Source organism: Mobula birostris, chromosome 22 (assembly GCF_030028105.1).
Source record: "Mobula birostris isolate sMobBir1 chromosome 22, sMobBir1.hap1, whole genome shotgun sequence".
Lineage (NCBI taxonomy): Eukaryota > Metazoa > Chordata > Chondrichthyes > Myliobatiformes > Myliobatidae > Mobula > Mobula birostris.
Genome location: NC_092391.1, coordinates 16,454,350 through 16,481,295, shown reverse-complemented (window position 1 = coordinate 16,481,295; position 26,946 = coordinate 16,454,350). Strand labels below are relative to the sequence as shown.

General features: G+C 37.5%; 1 protein-coding gene across 7 annotated transcripts in view; it reads right to left on the bottom strand.

The window, feature by feature from the left end:
- Positions 1-26,946, bottom strand: part of LOC140186182 (rap guanine nucleotide exchange factor 1-like) — a 177,728-nt gene that overhangs the window by 17,907 nt on the left and 132,875 nt on the right. For 4 of the 7 annotated variants that reach the window (XM_072240117.1, XM_072240120.1, XM_072240119.1 and 1 more), the window contains 10 exons: positions 24,853-24,945; positions 22,492-22,515; positions 22,140-22,231; positions 20,574-20,682; positions 9,833-9,908; positions 9,221-9,305; positions 8,961-9,053; positions 3,468-3,653; positions 3,198-3,282; positions 1,319-1,413 (listed from right to left, as the gene is read on the bottom strand). In XM_072240117.1, coding sequence (XP_072096218.1) covers positions 1,319-1,413; positions 3,198-3,282; positions 3,468-3,653; positions 8,961-9,053; positions 9,221-9,305; positions 9,833-9,908; positions 20,574-20,682; positions 22,140-22,231; positions 22,492-22,515; positions 24,853-24,945 — 938 coding nt within the window. The remainder of the gene's footprint in view (positions 1-1,318; positions 1,414-3,197; positions 3,283-3,467; positions 3,654-8,960; positions 9,054-9,220; positions 9,306-9,832; positions 9,909-20,573; positions 20,683-22,139; positions 22,232-22,491; positions 22,516-24,852; positions 24,946-26,946) is intronic. The other 3 variants (XM_072240118.1, XM_072240122.1, XM_072240123.1) reach the window with 3 other exon arrangements.

Sequence of the window (26,946 nt, the reverse complement as noted above, 5' to 3'; positions counted from 1 at the left end):
ACCCCACCCTGAGTGCTCCAATTTCCTCCTACAGATCTGTTAGTAGGTTAAATGGTCATTGTAAATTGTCCCATGACCAGGCTAGGATTAAATCGGGGGTTGTTGGGCAGTGTGGCTTGAGGGGCCAGAAGGACCTATTCCGCACTACCTCTCTTAAAAAAAAAATGAGCAAGTGTCTTCTGTCACAGTTCTCCACAATGTGAGACCTCAGTGTGAACCTGTTGCTAAAGTCAGCAAAGATCTGATAAAAGGGAGAGGACTGAAAGTACTACAAACAAATCACCATAATGTCCTCTGGTGTTTACATATATGTATAAAGAATAATCTTTGATTAATTTGCAATGTAAAGGACTCAGACCTGGAGTCTTAAATTTTAAAACCAAAGCTATTCTGCTGAATGCTGAACATCAGTTTTGAAAGTCTTCAGCAGCACTGATGTACACTCTGTTCCTGTCTGCAGGAACCTTTTGGTATATTTTCACTGTATTTCACAATTATTTCCACTGCAACCTCCTTACAACATTACTGGATACAGCTTGACATGACGTTAAGCTCTTCTTTCACGTTCAACTCTGTGCCTACGTCTTGGTTTAAAGCAGCCTGCCAACACCGCCCTCTCCCCACTGAAGAGTTGACCACTTTGGCCATCTCCTTCCATCTGGACCTTTTGCTCGGATTTCCTTTCCGTCACCAACTTTTCATTATGACTGATATTGACCACTTCAGTTCCTTTGCCTTAAATCCTTCCCATTCTCTTCAATCCTGATACAGCCAGTAAACCTGAGTGCCAAAGATGAGATAACTTGGCAAACTAACTTTTAGCACAAAATTCAAAGTAAACTTATTATCGAAGTATGTATATGTCACCATATACTACCAAAGAATCTATGGAAAAACTACACACAAAGACTGACAACTAACGTGCAAAAGACAAATGGCAAATAAAATAAATAAATAATACGGAGAACACGAGTTGCAGTCCTTTAAAGTGAGGTCATAGTATGTGGAATCAGTTCAGATTTCTACCCAGCTAGAAGTCAGCTCTCTAACGTTTCCTCAGACCACTCTTCAGTTCATGATCCCATCACCAAACTCTGAACCAGTGCTTCCCAGATCATAATTAATGTAAAATTCTCCACTCTACTGTTCACTACTGTCATGGCATTCAATCCCAGTACTACTCCTGATCTTGCACTGCCCACTTTTATTCCACCCCTTATTCAGAAGCAGAAGCTATCAGTTGTTTCACCCAGAACTCAGTTTTTCTTAACTCAACCATTTTGGCACCATAGAGCTGAGAACACTGTTTTATACTCACCAATAGGACATATTGTTGAAGTGCTCTGTAAACTGTGTTAGGTTCGGACTCTTCTCTTCATTCTGTTCTTTGGCCCAGAGTAAAACCTCAGGAATCTGTCATTAAGAGAAGTGATAAAAACAGAGAGATGAATATAACCAAACAATTTGCTGGACCAGTACTATACAACTTGGATAAGAATGCAAACTGCAGCGCAAAGCAATCACCAATAGTATTTAAATTTTACAGCAGCACAGTTGCTGACTTGGGAGTGTACATGGTAGCACAGCGACTAGCTTGATGCTGTACAGCACCAGCTACAAGTTTGGGCTTCAATCCCACTGCTATCAGTAAGAAGTTTGTATATTCTCCCTGTGACTATATTGGTTTCCTCCAGGTGCTCCAGTTCTCTCCCACATTCCAAAGATGTACAGGTTAGAGCATGCTATGTTGGCGCTTGCTGGCCTCCCCCACCACATCTTAGACTGTGTTGGCTGTTGACACAAATAACTCATTTCACTGTACATTTCAATGCATATGTGACAAATAAAGCTAATTTAATCTAAAGAAACATGAAGCTGACAGCTGAAATTTCTCCATTTGCATCCGATAATAAGGACCTCTTCCTGAAGCATAGCCTGGGCTGCCTTCAACAATAAACGCGTCTACAAACCATGGCCATGGTCCAAAATTCATCTTTACTGGCCATGGATTTGTACTACAAACCACAAAAGCAAAGATGTACTTAATTCTCAGTGGTCTTCTCATGTATGCTCACTTACATTGATCTGATGTTATTGTGTTACTAGCAGGACTCCGCTGGGCTTTGCCCTCAGTCCTTTCTTTCTGTTACATATATTAGTAAATGTGTTTGGAGCATGATGGAGTGTACATATTGACACATGGGTGACACCAACGACAAAACCTTTAGAGACAGAAAGATATAAATGGTCTGTACAGATAACAATCTAGAAATAGGGCAATGAACCTCAGAAGATGCAAAAAGACAGAGGAGTGCACTGTACTTGATCGTTACTACAAAGGAAAAAAGGTGTCTACAGATCCTTAAAAGGCAGAAGATCAAGTGAATATGACAGTTAAAAAGGCATATTGTAATGCTTTGCTTCACAAACTCTTGCATGGAATCCAAGTGCAGGGAGATTATAACACAGGACTATGTCATCATATTACAGGAATGATGCAACTGCACTGAGGTTGCAAAGGAAACTATCATGACTGAAAGTGTTGCCATTAGGACAGATTGGACATGCTTGATTTGCCTTCTTTGAAACAGAAGGGAATGAGGGAAATTTTAACTGTATGTCTAAAATAATGACAGACTTAGAGAAAGTAAACAGGGTGGATCCAAGAAGAGGACATAAGAACTATAGTAATTAGTAGATAGAGAATAAAGGGTGGTAGGTTCTGGACACTACTGCCTGAAAGGATGATAGATGCAGAATTCCTCATCACCTGAAAGACATATATTGAAGAGCTTCAGAAACAGGAGAAAATAAGCAGATGCTGGAAATCCAAGCAACACATACAAAATACTGGATGAATTCAGCAGGCCAGGCAACATCTATGGAAAAGAGTACAGTCGACATTTCAGGCCGAAACCCTTCAAGCAGGACTTCAGTGCTATGAACTAGTGTTAAAAGGAGGAATGAGGCTACTTTAAAAACAAAACTGGCACAAATACTATCACCCAGATTATTTTTTCCTCATCTGAATCCTCTAATCCAAACTTCCACTGGACTACAATATTTTCAACAGTTCAAGTAGAACAGTACGGTTTCAACCTGACAGCTTATCTGTCAGTATAGTTCATGTAAATGTAATCATCTGTATGATTTGTAGAGCAATGACTTAACTCAAGTATACCCTGGCAGAACATTACCTCTATCTTGTAGAACAGCTCAGCATCTAGCAGCGTCAGCTGTTCAGCAATCTCATGGCTGTGGAAGTCATGAAGGGTTCCAGGCCTGAAGGGATAAAAGACAGTTCAGGTGTTAGTGAAAATCAAGGATTGATTTGATTCTGCTTCACAGAACAGATTCTCTCAAATACTGACAGAAAAATAACAGACTACCTATTTGCATCTATTTAGTTATAAACCTTCCAAGTAACCAAGATAAAAGAATGTCTAAAAAATACATGGAACCCGTACCTTGCTGCTACCCCACGTGCAGCCAATGGCTTCATCAAACCAAAATATTTCACCGTCTTCTTCTGATCTACTTTATCCAGAATATTCTTTCTTAGGACTCGGGCCAGACTCAGTTCACCACTACACACTAAACGGAACACAAGTTCCATTAGCAACTTCAGGATGTCATCCGATAGCTCTACCAAACTGGGAAAGAAAACAACAAAAAGCGATCGATCAGACGATGAGCAACAAGTATAGCACAAAAGGCAGTATTTCTAGATTCGTATTGCAGATTTTTAATATTTACCCTGTTTTAAAATAGAACATAATCTTGTGAGATGTGTACAGGAAAAAACAGTGGTATACAGATGTTAAAAAGGACATGTAGGTTACTTCCTCTCATTAAATATTATCATAATCTGTGTCACTAGTTGCGATTAAATCACATGAACACCCTTAAGGCAGTGGTATTGGATTTTATGTAATGCTCACAGAACAAGTTAACTTAATCATAATTTGCAAGTTTCACTAGTTTAGTTTTAGATCCTTTCCACCCCCCCCCCCCAGGTAACTCAGGTACTTCCAGCATAATCACACAAACAACATTTTAAGTGTACTTCATTAACTGTAAGCAACAATTTGCAATTATACAGCACTATTTAAAATAGCAAATCTTCCCTACAAAAGTGCTTTATTCAAACAAGGTTCAACAAAGACACACAAGGATTTATCATAGGAGAAGAAGATGCAGATAAAAGAAACATCTCAAAGCAGTAAAGTAGCAGAAAGTTGGAGATTTTTATGGAGGGGTGGCTGCTAATGGAAAGGGGCTGCCAACGATGGAGTGGTTAGAATTGGGGATGTGAAGAAGCCACAAATGGAGCACAGAAGGTTGTAGAAATAAGGACATTAAATGCAAAGAGTAGATAAAAAAGACGAGACATTTGAAATTGCTTAATCTACAAGCTAATGAAAAGGTAGTGAGCCGAGAAGTGACAGGGAAATGCGACAATGTAAAATGGGGTATAGGCAGCTGAAGTTTGGAAGAGTTGAAGGATGGAAGATGTGGTCCTACTTAGCAGTGCCTTGCAAACATTAACGCCAGAGATAGCAAAGGCACAGTCGAGGACTTCAACAGATAAATTGAGGCAAGTGTAAAGTTATCAATATTACTAAAAGCTCCTCCTGAGATTACGAGCATCTCAGCCAGTCTTCTGCCAAGTTGATTCACTCTCATGAAATGGCTGTGCACTTTCGCCAACTCAACATCCCAACTGTAACATTGAGTACCGGCACTTCAGAACTAGTGTCAAATTGAGCCAAGCTGCACCTATGTACTTACAACATAGGCAACAGCCAATGTGAAATATTACTAAAAATATTGTGTTCAGAAGAAATGGGAAAAATCCAATCCAATGAAATACTGCCCAAATCAGTCAACTCCCAATTATCAAAATAATATGAAGTGCAATATAAACTGACTTGCCAATAACGTGACATTTCTGCTAGTGATTTTTGCTGTGACTCTCTTTTAATGCAAGCTGAGCTGCTGGGCATGTCCCACAACCAATTTTTGCAACACCTAACACAGGCAAAACACAAACTGCTCGAAATACTATCAAACCATTAGCTATCTCCACATCAGATATATTGTTCTCCTCCCCTTTGCTGAAATTGAGAACTAACTTGCTTTCCCTCTTTTCCAGTCTAACAAAGGATTTTAGGACTTGAACATTAACACCTTCTTTTCATGCACACTGTCTAACCTGCTGGAAGTTTGCAATGTTTTTATACCTGCAACCAATGCCTAGCTTGGATTCTACTAGGACCACTTGAGTCTATAAATCATCTTAGTCTTAATCCAGGCGTGGATCAACAATCTGATGTAGAGAAGAGGCAAAAGTACTGACTGCCTCTGACATTAAAACAGTATTTTATCATGTGTGGCATGAAGTAGCCCTAGCAGAACCCATACCAATGGTTGAAGTCATAGTTCACACAGAAGATGGCTTATTTAAGACCACTTACTCCATTGCCAACTCATCACTAGCTGCTCACGACAACATCCAAGGCCCAACGACCTTTGGCAGCTTCACTAATGATCTGCCTTCCTTCATACAGGTCGAAAGTGGGGATGATCGCAACTCCTTCGCCTATCCATGTCTGCACGTAACATTACAACACAATCAAGCTAAGACTGGAAAATGGTTTGTAACATTCACATCAGAAATGTCAGTTGATGACCCCATCACCATAAAGAAAATCTAACTATCTACTCTGATCATTATTACCAAGTCACCCAACAAATTTATTTTGGGGAGTCACCACTGACAAGAAATTCAACAGGGCCTGGTCACATAAACAGTACAGCTACAAGAATAAATCAGTTGTGTATGCTGTAGCAAGTACCTCACACCCTGACATCCCAAAACTTTTCCACGATCAGTAAAGCACAAATCTGCTGTAAAGAATACTGTCCACAGCTAGGAAGATTGCGTCTCCAACAACACAGACAGCTTGACAGAGCCCACTAAGTGACACCCCAATCAATACTAATCTCCCCACTGAACTATATAACAACATCTCAAAAACCTGTGGTCCTTAAAGTGAGAATAAGAGAGCAATTGCATGGAAAACGAGGTACACATTGAGTGGGAGAGGGAAATCACCATTCTTCTTGACAGGTCACAATCCTAAAACAACATGTACCAGAAGAACTACAGCAATTCAGAGTAGCTCACTATTAATTTCTCAAAGGCAATTAGGGATAGCAAAGAAACATGCTAACATCCAGAAAAATGAATAAATTTGGGGAAGGGAGCTGGTCTTAGTAATAATGAAGGTGTGATAGAAAACGCACCTCAAATTTAAATATATTGCAAGGGTTCCGAATATCTGCTGAACTCTCTTACAGTTGCTATGGATAGCAAGAAAATAGTTTGGAGTAGTAACTAGAGGTGATGGCTTTGAAGTTCCCCATATCTGCCTATCCAGAGAATCAAACAGGATTGTAGTCAAGTTGCACTGGTATTGTTAGGACTTCTGTCATGGGACACATTTCAGATAGCGCCAAAAGACAACACATAGATGAGAAACAGGTACAGCCAGAAGGTACAGGTACAAAATAAGGAAGAGATGAATGAATTATCTCAGTATATGTAACAAACATCCATTCTACACTTGGGATGTTAAGAGATCGTCAGAAGTCATTGCACAAAGGCAAGTCTCTACCATAAACAGAACATTTTGCTCCTGTTGCACTGAAACCCAAAAGGCAACCAGAAACACAGACCAAATGGCTCATCTGAGCTACTGCTTGTTCTTATCCACACACACTCAATTACTTCTGCACCACAGGTACAAGATAAGATTCCATGTTTATATTGCTAGAAAATCTTCATGATGATTTGGTATTTAGCAATTAATCTCTGAGTAATTAGATACTGGCAACTGGAACTACTTTTATTCAACTGGGGAGAAACAGACCATTTTTATTAGCTATAATACTTCTTAGTATCCCAGATTGCTTCTTGCCGACATTGCAATGTAATGATCACTGATCGAATAGGTTTACAGAATCATAGTTGAGATTAAAGAACCAAACTACACTCAAAACAAAATGGATCTCTTCCTTCAAAAATCCCTGATCACCACCATTCAGCATATCCCTTCCTAACTTATCATACAATTATCCTTTATTTGTAAAACTATTAATGTAAAATTATATTTCTTAAACTGCACTGTACACATTTTTAAAATTATGTATAGCCCTGATGCCCACACTATAAGGAGGACATGATGGCTCTGAAGAGACTGCAGAGGAGATTCACCATGATGATGCCTGGGTTGGAAATGTTTCAGTTATGAGGAGAGACTGGATAAGTTGGGCTTATTTTCCTTGGAGCAGATGAGGTTGATGGGGGACCTGATAGGGGCATACCAAACTATGAGGGGCATAGACAGGATAGATAGTAAGAAACATTTCCAGGAAAGAAGTATCTAAGACCAGAGGGGGAAGGTTTACTGTGAGGAAGAAGGGAGGTTCAGAGAATATTTAAGATTTTTTTTTTTTTTTTTTTAGGAGGGTGGTTGCAATCTGGAACACATTGCCTGAGGAGTTGGTAGTGGCAGGTACTCTCACAACATTTAATTATCTGGGTGAAGACCTGAATTGGCAAGGCTCCGTACGTTACAGATCATGTCCTGGTATACAGGAATATGAATTTGATAGTCAGCATGAACATGATGGGCCCATTTCTGTTCTGAACACTCCATGATTCTATCCTTATTAATAAATTTGTCAGAGTACAAGTGCTTTTAAAGCCAAAAAGGACATTCAGGATACAAAAATGTTTAAAGATATTCACTTGGAAACAGTATCTCGTCTCCTGCTAATCAATCTGATGCAAGGTATTATAGGAACCACTATAAACAGCTGAGGGCATACTTAGCTGCACTTGTATAATTCACTCAACAACAATTGCATACCACTCAATCTATTAATGTATACCGTGGACCTGTGACATTAGCTGCCAAGTAATTTGGCTCACAGCTTTGGAATGCGTAGCACTGATGACTAAGTGCAGCCGGGGCACAAAGCACTTCAAAGTATTTTGCCCACTCATGCAAGTTCCTTAGGTACACACTGATTCTTATAAATTTGGCACCACTTTGCTCCCAGGGTGTGCAACTAACTTGAAAAGATGAAGACTATGAGGAAACTATCTGAGGCTACTTAACACACAAGGGTCACTGCAATAATTTATTTCACTGTTCAATTTAGAATCTCACTGAATGAAGTACCTCCAGTTTCATCTAGTTCTACTTTATGTTAAATGACAGAAGTTTCTCATATCACATTGATCTCTGATAATTAAATAAATACTTGAGAGACCACAAAACAGACTGAAAATATGTATTGCATGCAAAGAGGGAAGCTGAACAGATATTTCAAATTCAACGGCTTCATAAGACGGCAATATGTTTATTATATGGACTGCGCACACTCTAATACAGGGCAGAGGTTCACATATTGCAGCTGAACTTTTTTGGTATGAGGGAAACCATTTCACAAAATAAAGGTAAAATATCCAGAATACAGCAAGATTTCTTTTTGGAAATCTATTTATTTTTAGTCTGCCTGATCTATTTAACTCTTTTGCTCCAGAGGTGGTACAATAGTTAGTCAGAAATAATTGTTTAAAACTTAGTATCAAAAAAGTAGCATTAGCACAAACAAATTCTGGTGATTTTTTTCGGAGGGAATTTTTTTAGGTTTGGGCAAATAAGTATGTGGGTTGCTAAGAGATGTGTTATTTTCTGCTGGAGCTTTATGAAGTTTTGGTATGGGAAAAATGTGACAACAAATAGAAAACAGATGCAAGTAGTATTATTTGGATTTAATACATGAATAATTCTGAAGTCATGTAGGCAGTAAAAGCTATTTCAGACAAATAATACTTTATATCTTCTTAAACATGTTTGTACACTGCAATTGCCAGTATTACTCACCAGAGTTCATCCACCACTCGTACCAAAACGAAGAATGTATTCTTGCTCACCCGTTTTTTGAATGTGTCAGGACAGTGGCAAAACTTCTCATAAGTGGTCTTAGGTTAAGAAAAAATATCTGCATGCATTAGCTTCTGAAAATAATTAGGTAGCACAAGGTTAAAGCAAGGTGTTATCATAGTAATATTTTCCCAGGATGCATGTCACTACATTAATTGTCCTTTACGACAAATTCGAATTGAGAATCCCGAAAAGGATATCGATGGTGTAGTTTCTTGATGATGTCCTCGGGTGGAATGAATGTCCGATAGGTGGTCAGGAATGCCTCACAGTAAAGGACTAAGTCTGAGGAGGAAGATGGGCAGGCAGTGGGAAGTATGAATGAAATGAATCATTTTTGAATACTAAATAACCTCATATGTCATCCAATATTCCTCAACATCATAATTAACAGAACTTAAGAAATGTTCCTTGAACCAAAGGAAAGAATGCTTCTAACTTTATGGAATGTGTTGTGACTTTTTCAGTCACTACTCCAGTAACCAAATCCTGACTTTATCCATTAGCCCAGGTCACATCATAATGTAAGGAACATATAGTAAGAACTCAAAAGGAACCAGGAAACATAAATCCAGCAACAAAAATATTAAATTTACAGTACATTTGAAGCAACATTTAAATAAATCACTTAAAGTAACTAATAAAAGACCAACTAATTGGACCCTCAAAATGGAGAACATTAATGGTAAAATTCAAAATGGTAACAATAATTTCAAGTGATTAGCAAAAAATAATTTCCTATTAGAATCTGAATCACAAAGAAAACTGATTAACTCCATTTTTTGAAGGTCATCCCTATAATGTACATGTACCTTTACGATCTGTCTCAGTCGCATGCACTATGAGAATATCCACTGAGCCTCCTCGTACCTCTGGACCATCTTCTCCCTAAAATAAAAGAGTTGAAAATGTAATGTCCTAAACTAAATATTCAAGATAAAAAGGAAACTCAATTTACAACTGCATCAAAATGAAAGCCATGATAATATCTAAAGACAGGTGTCGAAGTGTGGAATTCCCTCAATCTATTATGCTTATGGTAACTGTAAAATTGATACAAGTTACAATAATTGATACAAGATACAATAGAAACTAAGATTTTAGAAAACCTAATTTTCCCATTTCAACTTCAAAACTGCCCTCTTTTGGCAAGTAGTTTGCCAATGATTAGTGATTTTCTCACATTAACATAACGACAATTTAAATTTTCTATTGATGCGACAGCTACATTGATTATACAGGAACATAAAATCATGGCTGTATCAACTTCATAGCTCAGTTAATTTCTAACCAACCTCAAGTGGAAATATCAATTTTTAGTACAGTTGAAACCTCCCAACCAAATGCACAATAAAGAGGCATCAGTAGACCTATCCTGGTTTGTATGTAAGGGGATATTCCAAAATTTATACTAAGACAGAAAGGAAAACAAGTATTTGTCTCATCGCCCCCCAACCCCCACACAAATGGTTTTAGAGAGCTCAATGTGAAATGTTTCCCAATTGCTTTTCTTGGGAGCTGTGTTTAGTTTCATCAAGAAAGATAAAGATTAAAGTTAGAAGCTCAAAATCCATCATTTTAGATTCTGTAACAAAGCAATTAACTTGAAAGTTTTTCACACGCACAATATCCACCTTGACAGGAGACCAACTCATACAATCATAGACCGGAACATCACAGGAAGTCTTAGTCTACTGAATCCAAGTTAGCACCTATTCCCTGCTATTTTCCTATATCATTGAATATTTCCTCCAATTAGTTATTCAGTCCCCTTTTGAAAGCTACAACCAAATTTCAGTTCATCCCCTACAAAAGAGAATTCCAAATCCCACCCACAAATTGTATAAGAGTTGTTTATTTCTTGCTCTTTTGCCAACTGCCATAAATCTTTGCTCTCTCTTTACTGTCCTCTCAGCCATGATAATCAATTTTTTCATCTACTGTGCACAGCAATCATGCTTTTAAAGATAAATCACTCCCGAGCTTACCACAACATCTCTAGTCCAGTATGTAAGAGAAATCTCACAAACTTTCCCCCAGCTGGATTCCCAGAATTAGGTACTTTGTCATTTGTTTGTCTATTACACCAGTCTGTTGATTCTCCTGTGATTTACTGCTATCTTCCTCACAGCTTTTGACTTCATATCGGTAATTTTTTTTACAAATTATGTTCTCCAAATCCAAGACATTAGTACATTTTAAACAGTAATCAAATTGCTGAACTTTAGGAAATATCACAGCATACCCCATCCAGTCTAGAAAATTAGTTCAGTGCAATTCACTCCTCTCTGTCAATTTTGTACCAAGCTACCCATAAACCTTCTGATTCTTTGTGGACCCTTGTTTTGTTAATGTCTAAATTCATATTTATCAAAAGCCTTTTCAGAAGACCACTTGTATACATAGTATCTTAATGTTTTTAAAGTTCTCAACGCCTTTTTCAAAAATTCTCTAATGGCCAATTAGCATTTTTTGAATAGCATGCCCTCGGAGTAAAACGCTTTCTGAACAGTGTTTTTAAAAAGATTGGAGTTTAACAATTCTAGCAGTGTTTGGTGCTACAAATTAATCGACCAATTTTCTTATTCTGTGGGCATCGCTTCTTTGGCAACCCCACATGTTACCCCATCTGACAGCCTCTCAAAGAAACATCTTGGCAACTCCTGCAAATTTTCATAAGTATCGACTGGGAAACAAATTTGTAACTGCTTTGTCAAGATTTGTGGCTGACCCCAAAACTCATTTGTTTGTGCTCTCACTCCTAAGAATACAATTACCATGAGATGAACTTAGTCATTCTTCATTAATGCAGCCGTATCCATTTATAAAAGAGATATAAAGGAATGAAGGTATGAATCAAAACCAGGAATTGAACTAAAGTTACACCCTAGTCAATTAATCACACAACCAAACAAGGTCTCAATTCTGTCTGCAGAGTCATAGGAAACTAACTGATACACTTAAATTGGTGAACATTGTGTTTCACTACATTGCACTATTATGATTTGGTTAATGCATCATTTTCAATTACAGAAGTTGTTCATAAAAATGGAGAGTAAATATAAAATTAATAGAATTGCTTGTCAAAAGTAAAAATGAGAAGCAATCAACGAACTTTTTGATGACATAGATGGCTGATTCTTCAGTATATCTGCAGATTGCAAATACTTTAAAATAAATTCAGTTCGGGAACATAAAATATGGCATGAGTAAAATGATGTGGTGATAAACCTTATTCAAGATATGCAGAAATAAGTATTTTGTTGTAAGCTTGGGTTTACAGGAAGAATAGTAATTTTACTGCCAACAGCACTTCCCACCTCAGAGGAAAGCTGGATGAAAACAGAACTGCTTCTTATCAATGTAGAGGAAAGATTTCAATGGATTAAAGTGAACATTGTGAAAAGGCATTGAAGATGCAAAGGAAATCAATAATTGAAGGACAAATTAAATAAAAAATTTAAAATTTTCTCATTCATCCGCAGATTATTTAGTGAATAAAGGTGAATGAGAATTCAAACAAATGTTTTAAGGATTCTCAAATGATCAGGTAATTAAAGATCAATCTCTTTAATTACCTAAACATGAGAAAATCTGCAGATGCTAGAAATTCAAGCAACACACACAAAATGCTGGTTGAACACAGCAGGCCAGGTCTGCTGAGTTCCACTAGGATTTTGTGTGTCTCTTTAATTACCTGATTATTTCAGCATTCTCAAGAACATTTGAAATAAAACCTGGAAATAAAATTATTATTTCTTTATTTTGTTAACATTGTTGGTCATCAGTTACAGAAATATTAGAAATAGTGTAACAGTTATTTAATTGTTGGTATACATGAACACATGACAGAATAATCTATCCAGCAAAGACAGCTGTACAAAGGGGCTGATTATTGTTCTGAAGGGAACATTTGTCAGGTTCATAGTAAAATACATATTGACTTTTGGGTTATTTAACTGGGTGTGTTTGACAATTTTAAAGTGCTACTTGACATGGCTTTAAGTTATTTCAACATTTTTAACAGTAGAATAAAGTCATGCAAAGAATTGGTAGAGATAGAAAAGAACTGAAACTCAAAATGGAACGTTTTCTCAAGGGATTGGCCCAAAAAAAGAGGACGTAACAGTGTTGCAGAGCACACATAACACATAAAAACTGGTAAACAAGGGTGAACAGCTGCAGATGCAATTATACAGAATAATGATGTGTCAGTAATGAGGCAGTTTAAAATATTCTGAATACATTTATTCAGCAAAGATGGCAAAGGGAAGAAAAAGGACAGCAATGCTGATCGAAGAGAATACAGTGATGCTGGAAAGAAGGAATGCCTTGGATAGTATCTATTTAGGCAGATTTAGAAAAAAAAAGATTAGTGTGCCTGTACTTTACTGGGAGTATCCTTTGGACTGGCAACTAGTTAGGAAGGATACAAGGATCAAATCTACAGTGAAGGCATAAAGGTTTGCGAAAGCCACAGAGTTGCAGCTTTGGGAGACATCAACTATTTCAAGAGAGACTGATAGGATTACCAATGGAAACATCATTGACATGGTGTGCAAGAGGTATTTGATAAAGTAACTCGTGGAATAGCAGCACAGAACAGAACATAGAATAATAATACAGCACAGAAGCAGGGCTTTTGCCCCATGTTGTCTGCTTCAATCATCATGTTAATCTAAACCATGCGTCACCAACCTGAGGTCCACAGACCCCTTGTTTAATGGTATTGAGTCATGACATTAAAAAGTTTGAGAACTCCTGATGTAAACTGCCTGCACATAATGCTAATCCTCCACTGGTTCCATGTGCCCAAAATTCCCCCACCCATCCCTTGTTCTGTTATAAACAGAGACTTTCCTGCTCAATTTTGGTAAGGGTTCTCAATCCAAATGCAAGTTATGCCATTTAACACATTGAGTTCTTTTAGCATTCTGTTTCTCCAGATTTCAGCAAGTGCAAAAAGTTTCTCTCATAATTTCCCTACCACTAGCATGAGGTTCATTCATCTAACCCATTATCCATTATCTTTATCACTACTTTTTGTTTTCCAGAAACTAATTCACAACCAAAGTATATCATCCAAGATTTCATCCTGTACCTCTCAGTTTCCCCCTAGAGCCATTCTCTTCTTGCAAGGCCAAACCACAAATAACAAAGCATTTCAGGTAGCACAGAATGTTCTCCAGTTTGCATGAGCAGTCTGCATCAATCTTGTTTCACCAAACAAGTCGTTGAGCTTGAATTTCAATTAGTGTTGATCAATGGAAGAATGGATTAATATTGTGATTAACAAAGGTCCTCCTCCTTTAGTTAAGCAATATGTCTTAATCCTCAATTGAAGCTCTCCACTGAAGTTAAACTTTTAGAAGTAATCTCAATAAGGGTTTTAAAAAAATGAAAGCATCCATCATAAAGGACCCTCACCAGCAAGGACATGTCCTATTCTCATAACTACCATCAGGGAGGAGGTACAGCAGCTTGAAAACATAAACTTAATGTTTTAGGAATAGCTTCTTCCCCTACACTATCAGATTTTTGAACAGTCTATGAACCACTGAACACTGCCTCGCTATTTTGCTTTCTTTTTGCACTATCATATTTTTCTCATTGTAACATAAAGTAACTTTTTACGTATTGCACTATACTGCTGCAGCAAAACAACAAATTTCCTGACATATAATAAATTTGATTCTGATTCTGAAAATGATTTAATCAAAACTGCTCAAGACAGGATGCTGGCAAAACCTGTTTGTAGAAGTTTAAAATTTCCAATATATCTGGCACTTTTTTGGACAGCATTTATCTCCTTGAAATAATGATTGAATTAGACCAAAATCACATACACTTAAATGAATTTCTTATGAACAACAGAGCACCTGAAAACAACTTGCATGCAGTGTGGGAAGTGGTAAAGGAAGTGTATGGACAGCTAAATCCCATATGAAAGGCTGCGTTTTTAAAATCTTCATATCTTCATTTATTAATAGTATTCTTTTGACAATGAAGAATGCACAGTGTCTCACTTCATGATGGGAAAAGGTAAAATATGAAGTTATATAAGACGACCTCGTTTCAGGTAATAAAAGACTGAACACATTTCACTTTACCAAGAACAAAAATACTAACATATTTTGCATTTTAATTACTATAGAACAATGTTTTTAATTGCATTGTCATATTTTTAGCTTTTCCATATTAGTGAATCTCAGAGAAATTCATTCTTAACAGCAGATTAAGTATTGGGAATAAAAACAGAGGACAAAATACTTAACATCAGATGGGACTTGTAGAAAGGGAAGTAGAGTACATTTTTCAGGTCACAGACACAGTGGCAGTTACAGCATTTCTGACAGCAGGTCTTCCACTTGCTTCTAGTGATCTAAATGGGCCAGATTTGTGTAAGGAGCTGTCAGATGATGCACTCCAGGCAAGTGTATACCTGGTAGGTGTTAAGAGACAAGACCGCTGAATAAAAATGGCTCGGCGCTTATAGAAATCCAATTCCAGATGCAGCAGAACTGGCCACTCCGAGATCAACCTCACTTGCCAATTTCAAATCCACAAGTAAAATATCCCTTGGGAAACTACCATTCTCAACCATGAGGGACAGGTATTAATTGACAACAAGTTGCACATTTTAATATAATCTACCTCGTATTTAATTTCTGATTTAGGATGATCAGCAAAACTATTTTGTTTTAATGCAAGAAACATTGTACTAAGTAATTAATCTCACTCCAGTTTTACATTCAAAATTACTGCATATACAGTAGATTCCAGTGCTCTCCTTCCAATACATTCTTTCTTTCCCCCATCACTCACTAGAGCACAGAGACTGAGAAGTGAAGAAGTGTTTGATTGTTTTTTGACAGTTACTGGATATCAGATGGCTTGCTGTCACAACTCAATCAATTCTTCAATAAAAAGTCGAGACTACCTGCTGCACAGTCAATCGTCATTCTGTATCAGTTCTGAATACACTGAAAAGTTGCTTCCTCAAAATTTTTTTTGGTTATGATAGACCGCTTGAAGCTGAACATAAATATAATTTCAAAACTACTTGTATCACATAGAATCAAGAAATTAACATTTATTGAATATAACACGTTTAATTGTATTATATTCAGTGCCGATATTTTGCAATAGTTCAACTAAGCTAAAAATGCTTTGTTGACAATTTTCATTTGTTCTCAGTATCTGAGGCTTCTTGCTTAAGTGTGCAACAATAATCAGCCACCACTGGATTCCCGTTACCCTGATACAGTTTCTCCATGACTGCAATATCCTGGTGAAACTTTCCACTATGCTTGTCACTGACAGCGCCGAGATTTGAAGTGAAGAAGTCTAAATAGGAATGCAAAAAATGAATCTTTCATGAGACGTTGCACTTCATGGCTTTGTATACTTGAATCATGTTGTCAACCAGCTGCACGTAGTTTGGTGCTCTGTAGTTGCAAGAAAATATTCGACAACATCCTTGAATGCTTTCTATGCGATTTGCTCCAGTCTCGCTAGAAGTTCATTGAATTGCCTCTCATCAATGACCTGCTTGATTTGTGGCTGAACAAGAAGTGTCTTCCTTAATCTTGGCATCAGTTATTCTGGAAACATCGGTCTCAAATATTGAGATCCTTCACGGAAATATTTGTGCCTGGTGACAACAGATTCCACCTTTGCAGTTTTGAGACTAGTAATTCTGCTTTTGCCTTTGACAAACTCAAGTTTCTGACCAGGTCATTTAACTCAGATTGTGTTATCAGATGGGACTCACTCAACGTACAGGGTTCAAAATCTGTATAATTATCAGTGATGTTTTACATTCCTGGCCTGTGCATCATGGCATCTTCATCTGCCTTCTCTAGACTCTTTGTCTCTGGTAGCTTTGGTACTGAAAGACTATTGTCATGCAGCACAGGTCTCATGTCGAGAGATGGGGGTATTCAGTGGATTTCTTGTTTTTAGCAGAGATACCAGACACACTGGTCAGACAGAAGAAGCTGTCTGTCATATGATCCTTCTGCCCTAGCCATATCATTGGGACAGTGAACAGCATTGACTTCCAAGTACCTTTGAGCCAAACTCCCAAGGTTAACAGCCTGAGCTCCTCACAGTTGTTGTGCCAATTTTACAACCGAAGTAGAGCTCATAGGCTTTTTAAATAAGAGGAGTCATGCTCCATCTTTGAGACTTCAGCGCATGCTCGCCACAAATATAACAGAAAGTATTGCGGCTGTTGCAATACCGTCAAGGCATTTTGCTATCACCGATACTCCTGAAAATACAATCACACAATATGCTATGTCAGCAGAGCATGCACATGAATGTGATCGCAAACTGATATACATGTAAACACTACAGATACAAAGGTGTGTGCGGGATGCTTTTATAGTCTTCTAAAATCTGCTCTGCCATGCAGCATCCATCCCACCTAAGCATGCCAAGGAATGCCTGGACAAGACAGAAAAATTTTCAACATATAGTGTGGGCAACATTTTAATTGACTTGAATTATGAATTGAAATAACAAATACAGGCGACTTCAAAAAAAATGGTGCGTGACAGGGGTTACTTCATGGTGATTTTTACGATCAGCAGCCCAAAATCCATAAGATACACCTAAAAGTATTCAGAAAGCAAAATCTTTGTTGTCCAGTGATATTAGAGTTGTTCTTCTGAAGCAACAAATGTTTGCATTCATTTCAGTTTTTTGGAGATTCAGGGTACAGTGAGTTTTGTTCCAGTTATTGAAACACTGCAAGAACTAATCTGTCCCTGGCCCAGGCAGTTGTCCCCACAAGCTTCAAGATCGCCACAATCATGCCAGTGCCGAACCCCCACCAAAATAATTGCAGAAATCTCCTGCGACAGGTAAAATTATCGGCACATATTTGCAAGATATTCCAGGTCTAGTGAGCAGAACTGGGACAACTCTGTGTGCTACGAGGAGTTGATCATGTGGTGCACATCTTCACCTCTGCTTCTGAGGGACCCAACAGTCCTTTCCTGATAGTGTATAGTGAACCTGTCAATCTGAATCACTGTGTCCATACTGAAGGGATTAACCAGGATTCCATGAAACAAAGGATGCACGCAGTCCTAATGACTCTCTATACAACACCCTAGCTTTGAGACCTTTTTTTATTTACTACAGAATGTACATTTGCCAGCAATTTGATCTGTACTGGGAGTCTAAAACCCTGTTTCCTTAAATGCACTTGTATCCCTAACCTGCAGCCATGTTTCCTATGTGGAATCCGGCAAGAAGTACAACCACAATCAGCATTGTTTCCATTGGTTTTAACCAGCGATAGTTTATTCAATCACATTAAGACATCTTTATTAACTGTACAGACCTTGGAAGCAGTTGTGATTCTCAGCTGTATCAGGCTGAAACAGGAATATTTAATAATATTCATCAAGCTCTGCCGCCCGAGATCACCGTACCAATTAACCCAACAGTACGATATCTCTAGGTCACAATTTTGGAGATATCTTCAACTGCGTCATTTGCTACATATAACTTTTGGTTCTACACAGCAACCCCCACAAGTTGCTACGATACTGTCTACTGTACTGGCTGCATATGGTAAAGGTCACGAAGCCTCAACTTATTATTCAGCTTTAACACAAATCTCCGGGGACAAAATTCTTTTGAGTCTTAAAAGAGCATGGGAGAAGGACCTGAGTGTGACTTTTGAGGCAAAGGAGTGGGACAAAATTTGCAAAAATGTCAAAACAATGTCAAGAGACCTGAGGGTGCACCTTATTTAGTTTAAGATCGTACACCATTTCTATTGGACTCCAGCAAGGTTACGTAGATTAGGGTTGGGAAAATACCCCTGAATATTGGCGCTGTGAGGCGGATAAAGGGGACTTAACACATGCGCTCTGGTCCTGTCCCAGAATTCAAGAATTCTGGATTATGATACATAAGTATATTGGTGAAGTTTCGGGTACTCAACTCCCTTTCTGCCCTAGACTTTTTGTCTTGGGAGACACACTTGGGTTACTTGGGGATAAACACTCTCAAAATTGGATCCAGACAAGTATTATGGTAGGAAGACAAATTATACTTAGAGATTGGAGGAACTTGGGGGGAACCATCATTTCAGGAGTGGGTCACAGAAATAGCCAAAGTGGTAGCTTTTGAACGCATGTCTGACAAACAGTTTGATAGATTGGACATTTATACACAAAAATGGAGCAAATATTTAGGTTTCCTGGGGGGGGGGGGGAAATAGTGGTGAATGTGTGGTGAAACATATTGCTGAATGGCAGCCTTTTCTGTTATTAGAGGTCTAAATAGACACATGTGGTTATTATATTGATACTTATTTCTGCCATGTTTGTTTTGTATTTTATGGATAATTTTATGTTTTGTAAGCTATGATTTATATAATTTCAACACTGACTCAAGGGTTCGGGGAAAAATTTGTAAAAGAATTCAATAAAATTTAAATCGTAAAAAAAATCCCCAGGAAATCAGCAATTTCTGATACTAAAACCACTCCATCTGGCACCAATCATTCCACAGTTAAAGTTACTTAGATCACATTTCTTTCCCATTTTGATGTTTGAACTAAACGACAACTGAACCTTGTGATCGTATCCACATGCTTTTATGCATTCAGTTGCTGCCACATGATTGGCTGATTAGATATTTGTATTATGAGCAGCTGCACTGGTGTATCTAGTAAAGTGGCCAACCAGTTTATGTTTGAGATCCACTGTTATATTTTTTTTTTTTAAATCAGATATTTTTAATCTAGTCTTTTTAAAATTAAGTTGATATCAAGTCATCCACCTAGTTTCAATTAAAATTCCAAAAGTTCTGACTGAGGTTTTTCTGTTTGGTAGCATAACATACGTACCAAATACAGCTTATAAAGACCTTGTTAGTCCTGGAATTTTAGTACCAGATTTTGAACTACTTAGTATCTCCAAATTAACTTTAAAATATTTGAATTATGACAATACAGATTTACCAAGTTATATTGTATATTTGTAATACAAATTGTTTTTGCATTGCTTATTACATCGTATTTTCAGGTTCCTTGGATACAAAAGGTTGGAACAGACACCAATACACCCAATAAACTAATTGCCAATATGGCTTGATTTCAGTTCAGTTTGGTTTCATTCCTCAACACCACTTCACCATTGCCTGACCAGCTTTCTTTAATTCGAACTGCTTTATACTACAACAGTAGCTCAGGAGACCAAAGTTGGGATTGTGCTCCACTATGTGGATATACAATCAAAGCATCTAAGGAAACCAGGCTGGGATTATTGAACAAACATCTTTACTACATATCAGTGGCTCAAGATCTGCCATGGACCTCTTAAGTGAGACCGTCGAAGAGAATCCAGCAAGGCACAAGGGCGTGGCTCTAAATGCAAATTCATGTACTTTCCTCTACCCAGCTAAAGACTTCAATCCATCTCCCCATAACATTCAATTATACTGTGATCTCTCACAGATACAACAGGGGAATTTCTCCATTCTCAGTTTTGTGTCAGTTATCAACTGCTATGCTAAAGTATACATTACCTCTTGTTTCAGTGTTAATCGAGCCATAATTTCATCATGATTTATGAGGGATAATTCATCCGTTTCATCATTTTGATCCAAGTCGGATAAATTCTGTGCATCTGTTCGCCTGAGACAAACAATACAAAAATATTCAGTGGGGATATTAACAGGGCAATTCCAAGCACCATAAAAATAAGGCAGAAGTATAAACCAGGATATTGCTCAGTTTATTTCAGAAGTAAAATGCAATGAGTTTGATAACTAAGTATACACGATTCTAGCGAGGATAGTTTATCTTTTATGCTACTGATAAGAGATCAGTTGAGATGTTATTCCCCTATAATCCTAAAATGGTAATACAGAAGAATTGAATGCTCAATCTGGTTTACAGTTGCAACATGGGAACACTGGGACAAAGCTGTATCATAAATGTCATACAATCACTATCTTTCAAGGGCATGACTTGGTGCTTAGTTAACTTTCAACTTAATGAGTTTCTTACAAGTTTTGAATCACACAGCAAGTGTTCTGGACTTGGGAGGAACTTAGCAAATTAAGCAACATCTATGAAGGGAAATAAACAGTCAACATTTCAGGACGAGAACCTTCATCGGGACTGGAAAGCAAGGGGGCAAAAACCGGATTAAGAAGGTGAGAAGGATAGGGAATCCAAGTTGGCATGTGATAGGTGAAACTTAGTGAGGGAGATGGTGGGGGAGGGAGGAAAGGAAATGAAGTAAGAAGCTGGGAGGTGATAGGTGGAAGAGGCTGAAGAAGGAGGAACCATATAGGAGAGGAAAGTGGACAATGAAGAAAGGGATGGAGGAGGAGAACTAGAGGGAGGTGGTGGGAGGGTGATGAGAAGGGGTGAGAGGGAAACCTGAATGGAGAATGGAAAAGGAAAAAAAGAGAAGGGAGATGGTGGAAAATTACCAGAGGTTAAATAAATTAATATTCATGCCTTGGAGCAACGGAGAAGGAGAGGTGACCCGACAGAGATGTATAAGATGATAAGAGGCATTGATCGTATGGATAGTCAGAGGTTTTTTCCAGGCCCTAAAATGGCTAACATGAGAGGGCACAGTTTTAAGGTGTCTGGAAGTAGGTACAGAAGGGATGTCAGGGTTAAGTTGTTACTGTTGCTGTTTTTACGCAGAGAGTGGTGAGTGCGTGGAAGGGGCTGCTGGTGACTGTGATGGAGGCCGATTCAATAAGGTCTTTTAAGAGGTTCCTGGATAGGTACATGGAACTTAGAAAAATAGAGGGCTATGGGTAACCCTAGGTAATTTCTAAAGTAAGTACATTTTCGGCACAGCATAGAGGGCTGAAGGGCCTGTATTGTGCTGATGGTTTTCTATGTTTTTATGTTTCCATGTTTCTACCTATGAATTGGAGGCTACCTAAATGGAATCTGAAGTGGTGTTCCTCCAACCTGAATGTGATATCATCGTGGCAGAAGAGAAGGTCTCCCTTCTCTCTCTATCCATTCCCCATTTGTCTTGCATAAAAAAATTCAGAAGAACGTCACAGACAAGATCTTGTTTTGATTAGGAGTGGTACAAGTTTGTAAATCTTCAATCCCACCTGTCATTTCTATCTTGGTTTTCCTTTACATTAGTTGATTTTGAAAAATCATTGTGAAGGAGCTCTTCTTCGTTAGGAGAGTCTACAGGCTCCTGGAATGAAATTAACCAGATTATGTAATGTTTTGGGGAAGAAAAAAAACACTAGGAATTACATTTGTTCACAGACCAGCAGCACACTTTTAATTTAAATTAGACACAGTCTCAATCTACAGCTTTCCTAATACATTGCAAATAGACATTCTTAAGTATTATCTACCATTGATGATAACACTGTCTAAAAATGTGCTAAAAGCTGCCGAGCAGTTGAACTAGTGTAATATAAGACAAAAGTTAAAGATGGAATCACTTACAGTATCAGCACACATCGGTATTTCCTGAATAGCCAGAAAAAAAGAATAAAAATGACGAACACTGGGTTGTTTTTCCCCAGTAAATATTAAACTCTAAGTGCAAAATATCAATTGGCTACTGTAAAATATCCAAAACTATGATCTGCAAAAATCCAGTACTGAATATTACAAACTAGAAAAAAGTGTACAGAACCATTAAATTATCAAATATTTAAGTATGGAAAATAATATGGATTATTTCATGTGGATCAAGATGCACCTTTAGCAGATTTGGCAAATATCCAGTTGATACCCCTTAAAACGTAATATATTTAGATTAATTTCATGGCTCTGTATTATTTTTAAAAAGTATTACAAAAATCTGCAGAAAACTACTTTTGGAAACTGTTACAGTCAGTACTTGCTGAGTGCCAAGAGATATTTATTACCCAAAATAGTTTTGAGAAATTAGTGTAGTAGTAGCAGCAGCCACTAATGTGAGAGGCATTAAATTTACTGCTGAATAGTCTACTGGGTAGTGAAGAGTTTAAAATACTTATTTAACTTCTGTAGCATTAAATTTTATGCCTTCCATTACCACACACAAGCATAAACACGCCTTGGACTCTCAAACTGCAGGGCGAGAGCATTTTATCCAAAGCTCTAATAAAAGTGAAGTGTTTCCAAAGAGCCATAGCGCTTTGAAAAAAAATGCAACAGGTCAATTATCTAAAATTAACTGGGTGATCATTTTGTCTCCCAATCTCAACAGGTATTAGATACGTTTCATTCAAGATTAATGTAGCGCACGTTCAAAGAAAAGCAGTGGTGGACAAAATGGTGAAACTTGTGGTTAGTTTTAAGTATAAGTTTTAAGAAAAAATAATGGATTATCCTTTTTGGACAAGTAACTAACAACGAGTTACGTGTTTACCATTCTTCAAAGGCTTATATTTTTCCTCAAAATCATGCAAAAGTGTTAAGAGTAAAAAGCAAAATCAATCCATTTTCATGACTGCAGCCATTTGAAAGTATTCTGAAAACCAACAGCCATTCTCCATGCAAGCAGTTACATGTATAGCAGTATGAAGTACGTTAAAAGCATATGTATTAGAAACTAAAAGCTACACCATGACCAACAACCACAGATTTCTAAACTACAACTTTGATCAATGACTGGAGTACTAAAAAAGCATTTCAGTATTTTGCATACAGCTGAACTTGATGCAGAAATTAAACTGTGTGCCATACCTCCATGCTCATCCAGAAATCAAGTAAATTCTGTCTAAATGTCCAAATAATGCAATGCAAGACAATTTTTCAGCTTAAAGCTATGTTGGATACTAACGTAACAAACATGTACTTCTTATTACAACTTGATTAGAAGTGACAAGCAAAAGAGAGGCAAAGCAACAACTAGTACATGTATAACACCATCTGATTTTTAATAGCACTAGCAAAGAGCACTGGGATGTTTTACTCCTAAGTTATTAAAGCTTAGTCAAAAAAGGCAGATTTAGAGAGCACTCTAAAGAAAGGTGGGTTCAAAGATCAAGTCATCTGGGGAAAGAATTCTATCATAGGATTTTGGCAAGAGGCCAATAAGTGAAGCAAGAGATGAACAAGAGGGCAAATCAAAGTCATGACTCAGACGTTGGGTAAGCAAAAATTATTGAGATAGGAAAAGATGAACCCCAGAAAATGAAAACTTTCATAGAAGTATTGCTTAACTGAGTCAGTGTAGATTAAAAAACACAAGGAAAGATGTGAGTTAAGATAAAGGTGAAGTCACCCTTTTCTTCCATGTACCTCATACATAAAATGAGCAAAGCAACAAGAAGCTTAGTGTTAGACTAATACCACAATGTCATGGTTGGCATAAGACTGTTGAATTTTTTTCCCCTGCAAGTCTAAACAAGGATATTCTAGATGCACTGATGTTATATACCTGGAATTGGAAATAGCAAAAATTGTTTAGATTTTAAAGATGGATACAGGTCGGTACACCTTGAGGATGCAAGCTAGCTTAACAAAAGGAACTAGATCAAATATTTTGCAAACTCTTAACTAGTTAAGGAAGTTGGCCCAAGTTCCATTTTAGACACTATCAATGGTAGAAATGCCAATTAAGAGTTTTCTTGGAGAAAGCTACACATCCTAGTCGTACCACAAGTTGGTTTTGTAGCTTTTCATGTGATATCCTACCTTCTCAGTGGGACATATACAAGATGACTACACAGTGGATAGTTGGTTGGGGTGTTAATTTTATTAATAATGAGTTTTACAGCGCAATGAAATAAGCAGCACAATAGAAAACCATTCCAACATGCTTTTCTCTACAGCCAAGCACCAAAGACTCAACATGCTTCGGATGCTACTTACTGCTTCAGGGTGAGAGAGGTCTCCATTGGTTTGGCTGGATGAATACAGATTAACGTATTCACCCTCACCAGCATCCTCACTATTGCTCTCGCTCTACAGGAGAGAAGACCATAGGGTCTCAAGATATTCACTCCCACTTCTGTTCACAATTCTTAAAACTCAAGGCAATATTCAAAGTGTGAGCAAGCCTCATAACTCACTGATCTTGAGCTCAATATCGCATATTTATTCAACTCCTTTTGTTCCCAAGTGCACTTAAAATGCGTTTCTACAGTGTTTAATTCACCTGCTGCCCACAAATTTATCATGATTTTAATGATAAGCAGCTTAATTCACTTGGGAGAACAAAACAGCCAAGTAATGCATTTGCTGGTGCACAACTAACTTCGGTATGTTAGTTGGGCACCAGCAAATCCATCACAAGTCAAAATATTTGCATTAGAAATGAGTTATTTCCTTTTTTTGCCTCTCCCTTGCTTGCAGTGATTCACATATGCACAAATAGTGAGAATCACTTTTCAAGACCATCTACATATACCTGTATTTAATGTTCTGATGAAGAGTCACAAGATAACTTGTTAACCTATATTTTCAGAATATTGTTTCATCAGATTATATTAGTGTCTAAATATTATTTCTAACTAGATTAGGTATGCTCATTTCCCACAACTATACAAGTAATAGTTAAACCAAATAAAGCAAGTCTCACTGATATCAAAGTTTAATACCAAACAAAAATAACTGATATTTGGCATAATGTAGTAATTTTTCCAAGTCCTTATAATTTTAACATAGGGCTCATCGAAATCATATCCAAAATGTATTATAAATTTGAATGCTAATGTTAAATGTAATCGATCTCAAATAAAATTTACACACCACAGAATTCACATGGTAGTTTTGAAATAGTTTTATTTCCCTCTCCAGAGAAAGGGCTGATTTCTATTCTAGAAATTTCACATGGATAAAATGTCAAACCAAATTACCAAATGGAGATATTTTGTTATTAACACAGTAACATGGTGCAACACTGCAACACATTGAACAGGTGTGAACCCTGGAAGTTGAATCACTAAGATTAGGTGACTAGATAAAAGACAAAAGTGAATATTTTTAATGTTCATAATTCACATCTAAGTCTATATCTGAATCAGTATGTTAAAGACAATTGCCCACATCATGGGACAGAACTCATACACCAGATTTTTAGCAGTCCATACAACTTATCACAATAGACCTGCTATTACATTTAGCTGACTCTATGTCTTACAGCAATGTTAATTTTGATTAATAAACTGCAATAGATGAGAAATAAATTCTTGTTCTGCTTTATAAAAATTATACTTAAAATCAGTCACAGATATTAAGACTATTAGCATACAGAGTTAAGATATCAATGATGGTGATTCAAGGACCAGTTCAACATAAATTTCAAGAAAAATGCCTCAATATTAGCAGGTCATAAGAATCATGTGGGCTGTTGTGAACAGTTCCGATGGAATCTAGCAGTACTCACCTACAGAAACTGCAGTAATTTCAGGACAGAGTTGTCACACTGCAAAAAGACTGTGGTGGTGCAGAGAGAGCGAGAGGATATTTACCAACACCTTGCCGGGAATAGTGGGCTTTAGTTACAACACATTGGATAGGCTGGGATTCATCTCTTGCTGGAGAGTAAGACAGGGGGCCTAAGGGCAAGATTGATATATTGAAGGGAAATGAGGGATTGCTACATTTTCCATTTCAATGAGACATGGTTCACCACTAACACTCCTGATGTTGCTCTCTAGCCTGATGTTGCTCTCAGTTCACTGGATGGAGCAGACAGTGGCATCAGGAAAGGGCAGAGGTAGCAGGATCTGCTTCATGATAAACTCATCATGGTGCTCAGATGTAGTGATCTTCTCTCACTCTTGTTCTCCTGACCAAGTACATCTAATTATTAAGTGTGACCACTCTACTAACACAGTTCACCACTATGAATGATCCTGACTACAGCTTAGCACTTGACATCTGTAATGAGTGCCTTGATTAACAAGTAACTGAAGCATTTTACATTCTTGGCAGGAACTTCAGTCAGACTAGCTTGAAGAA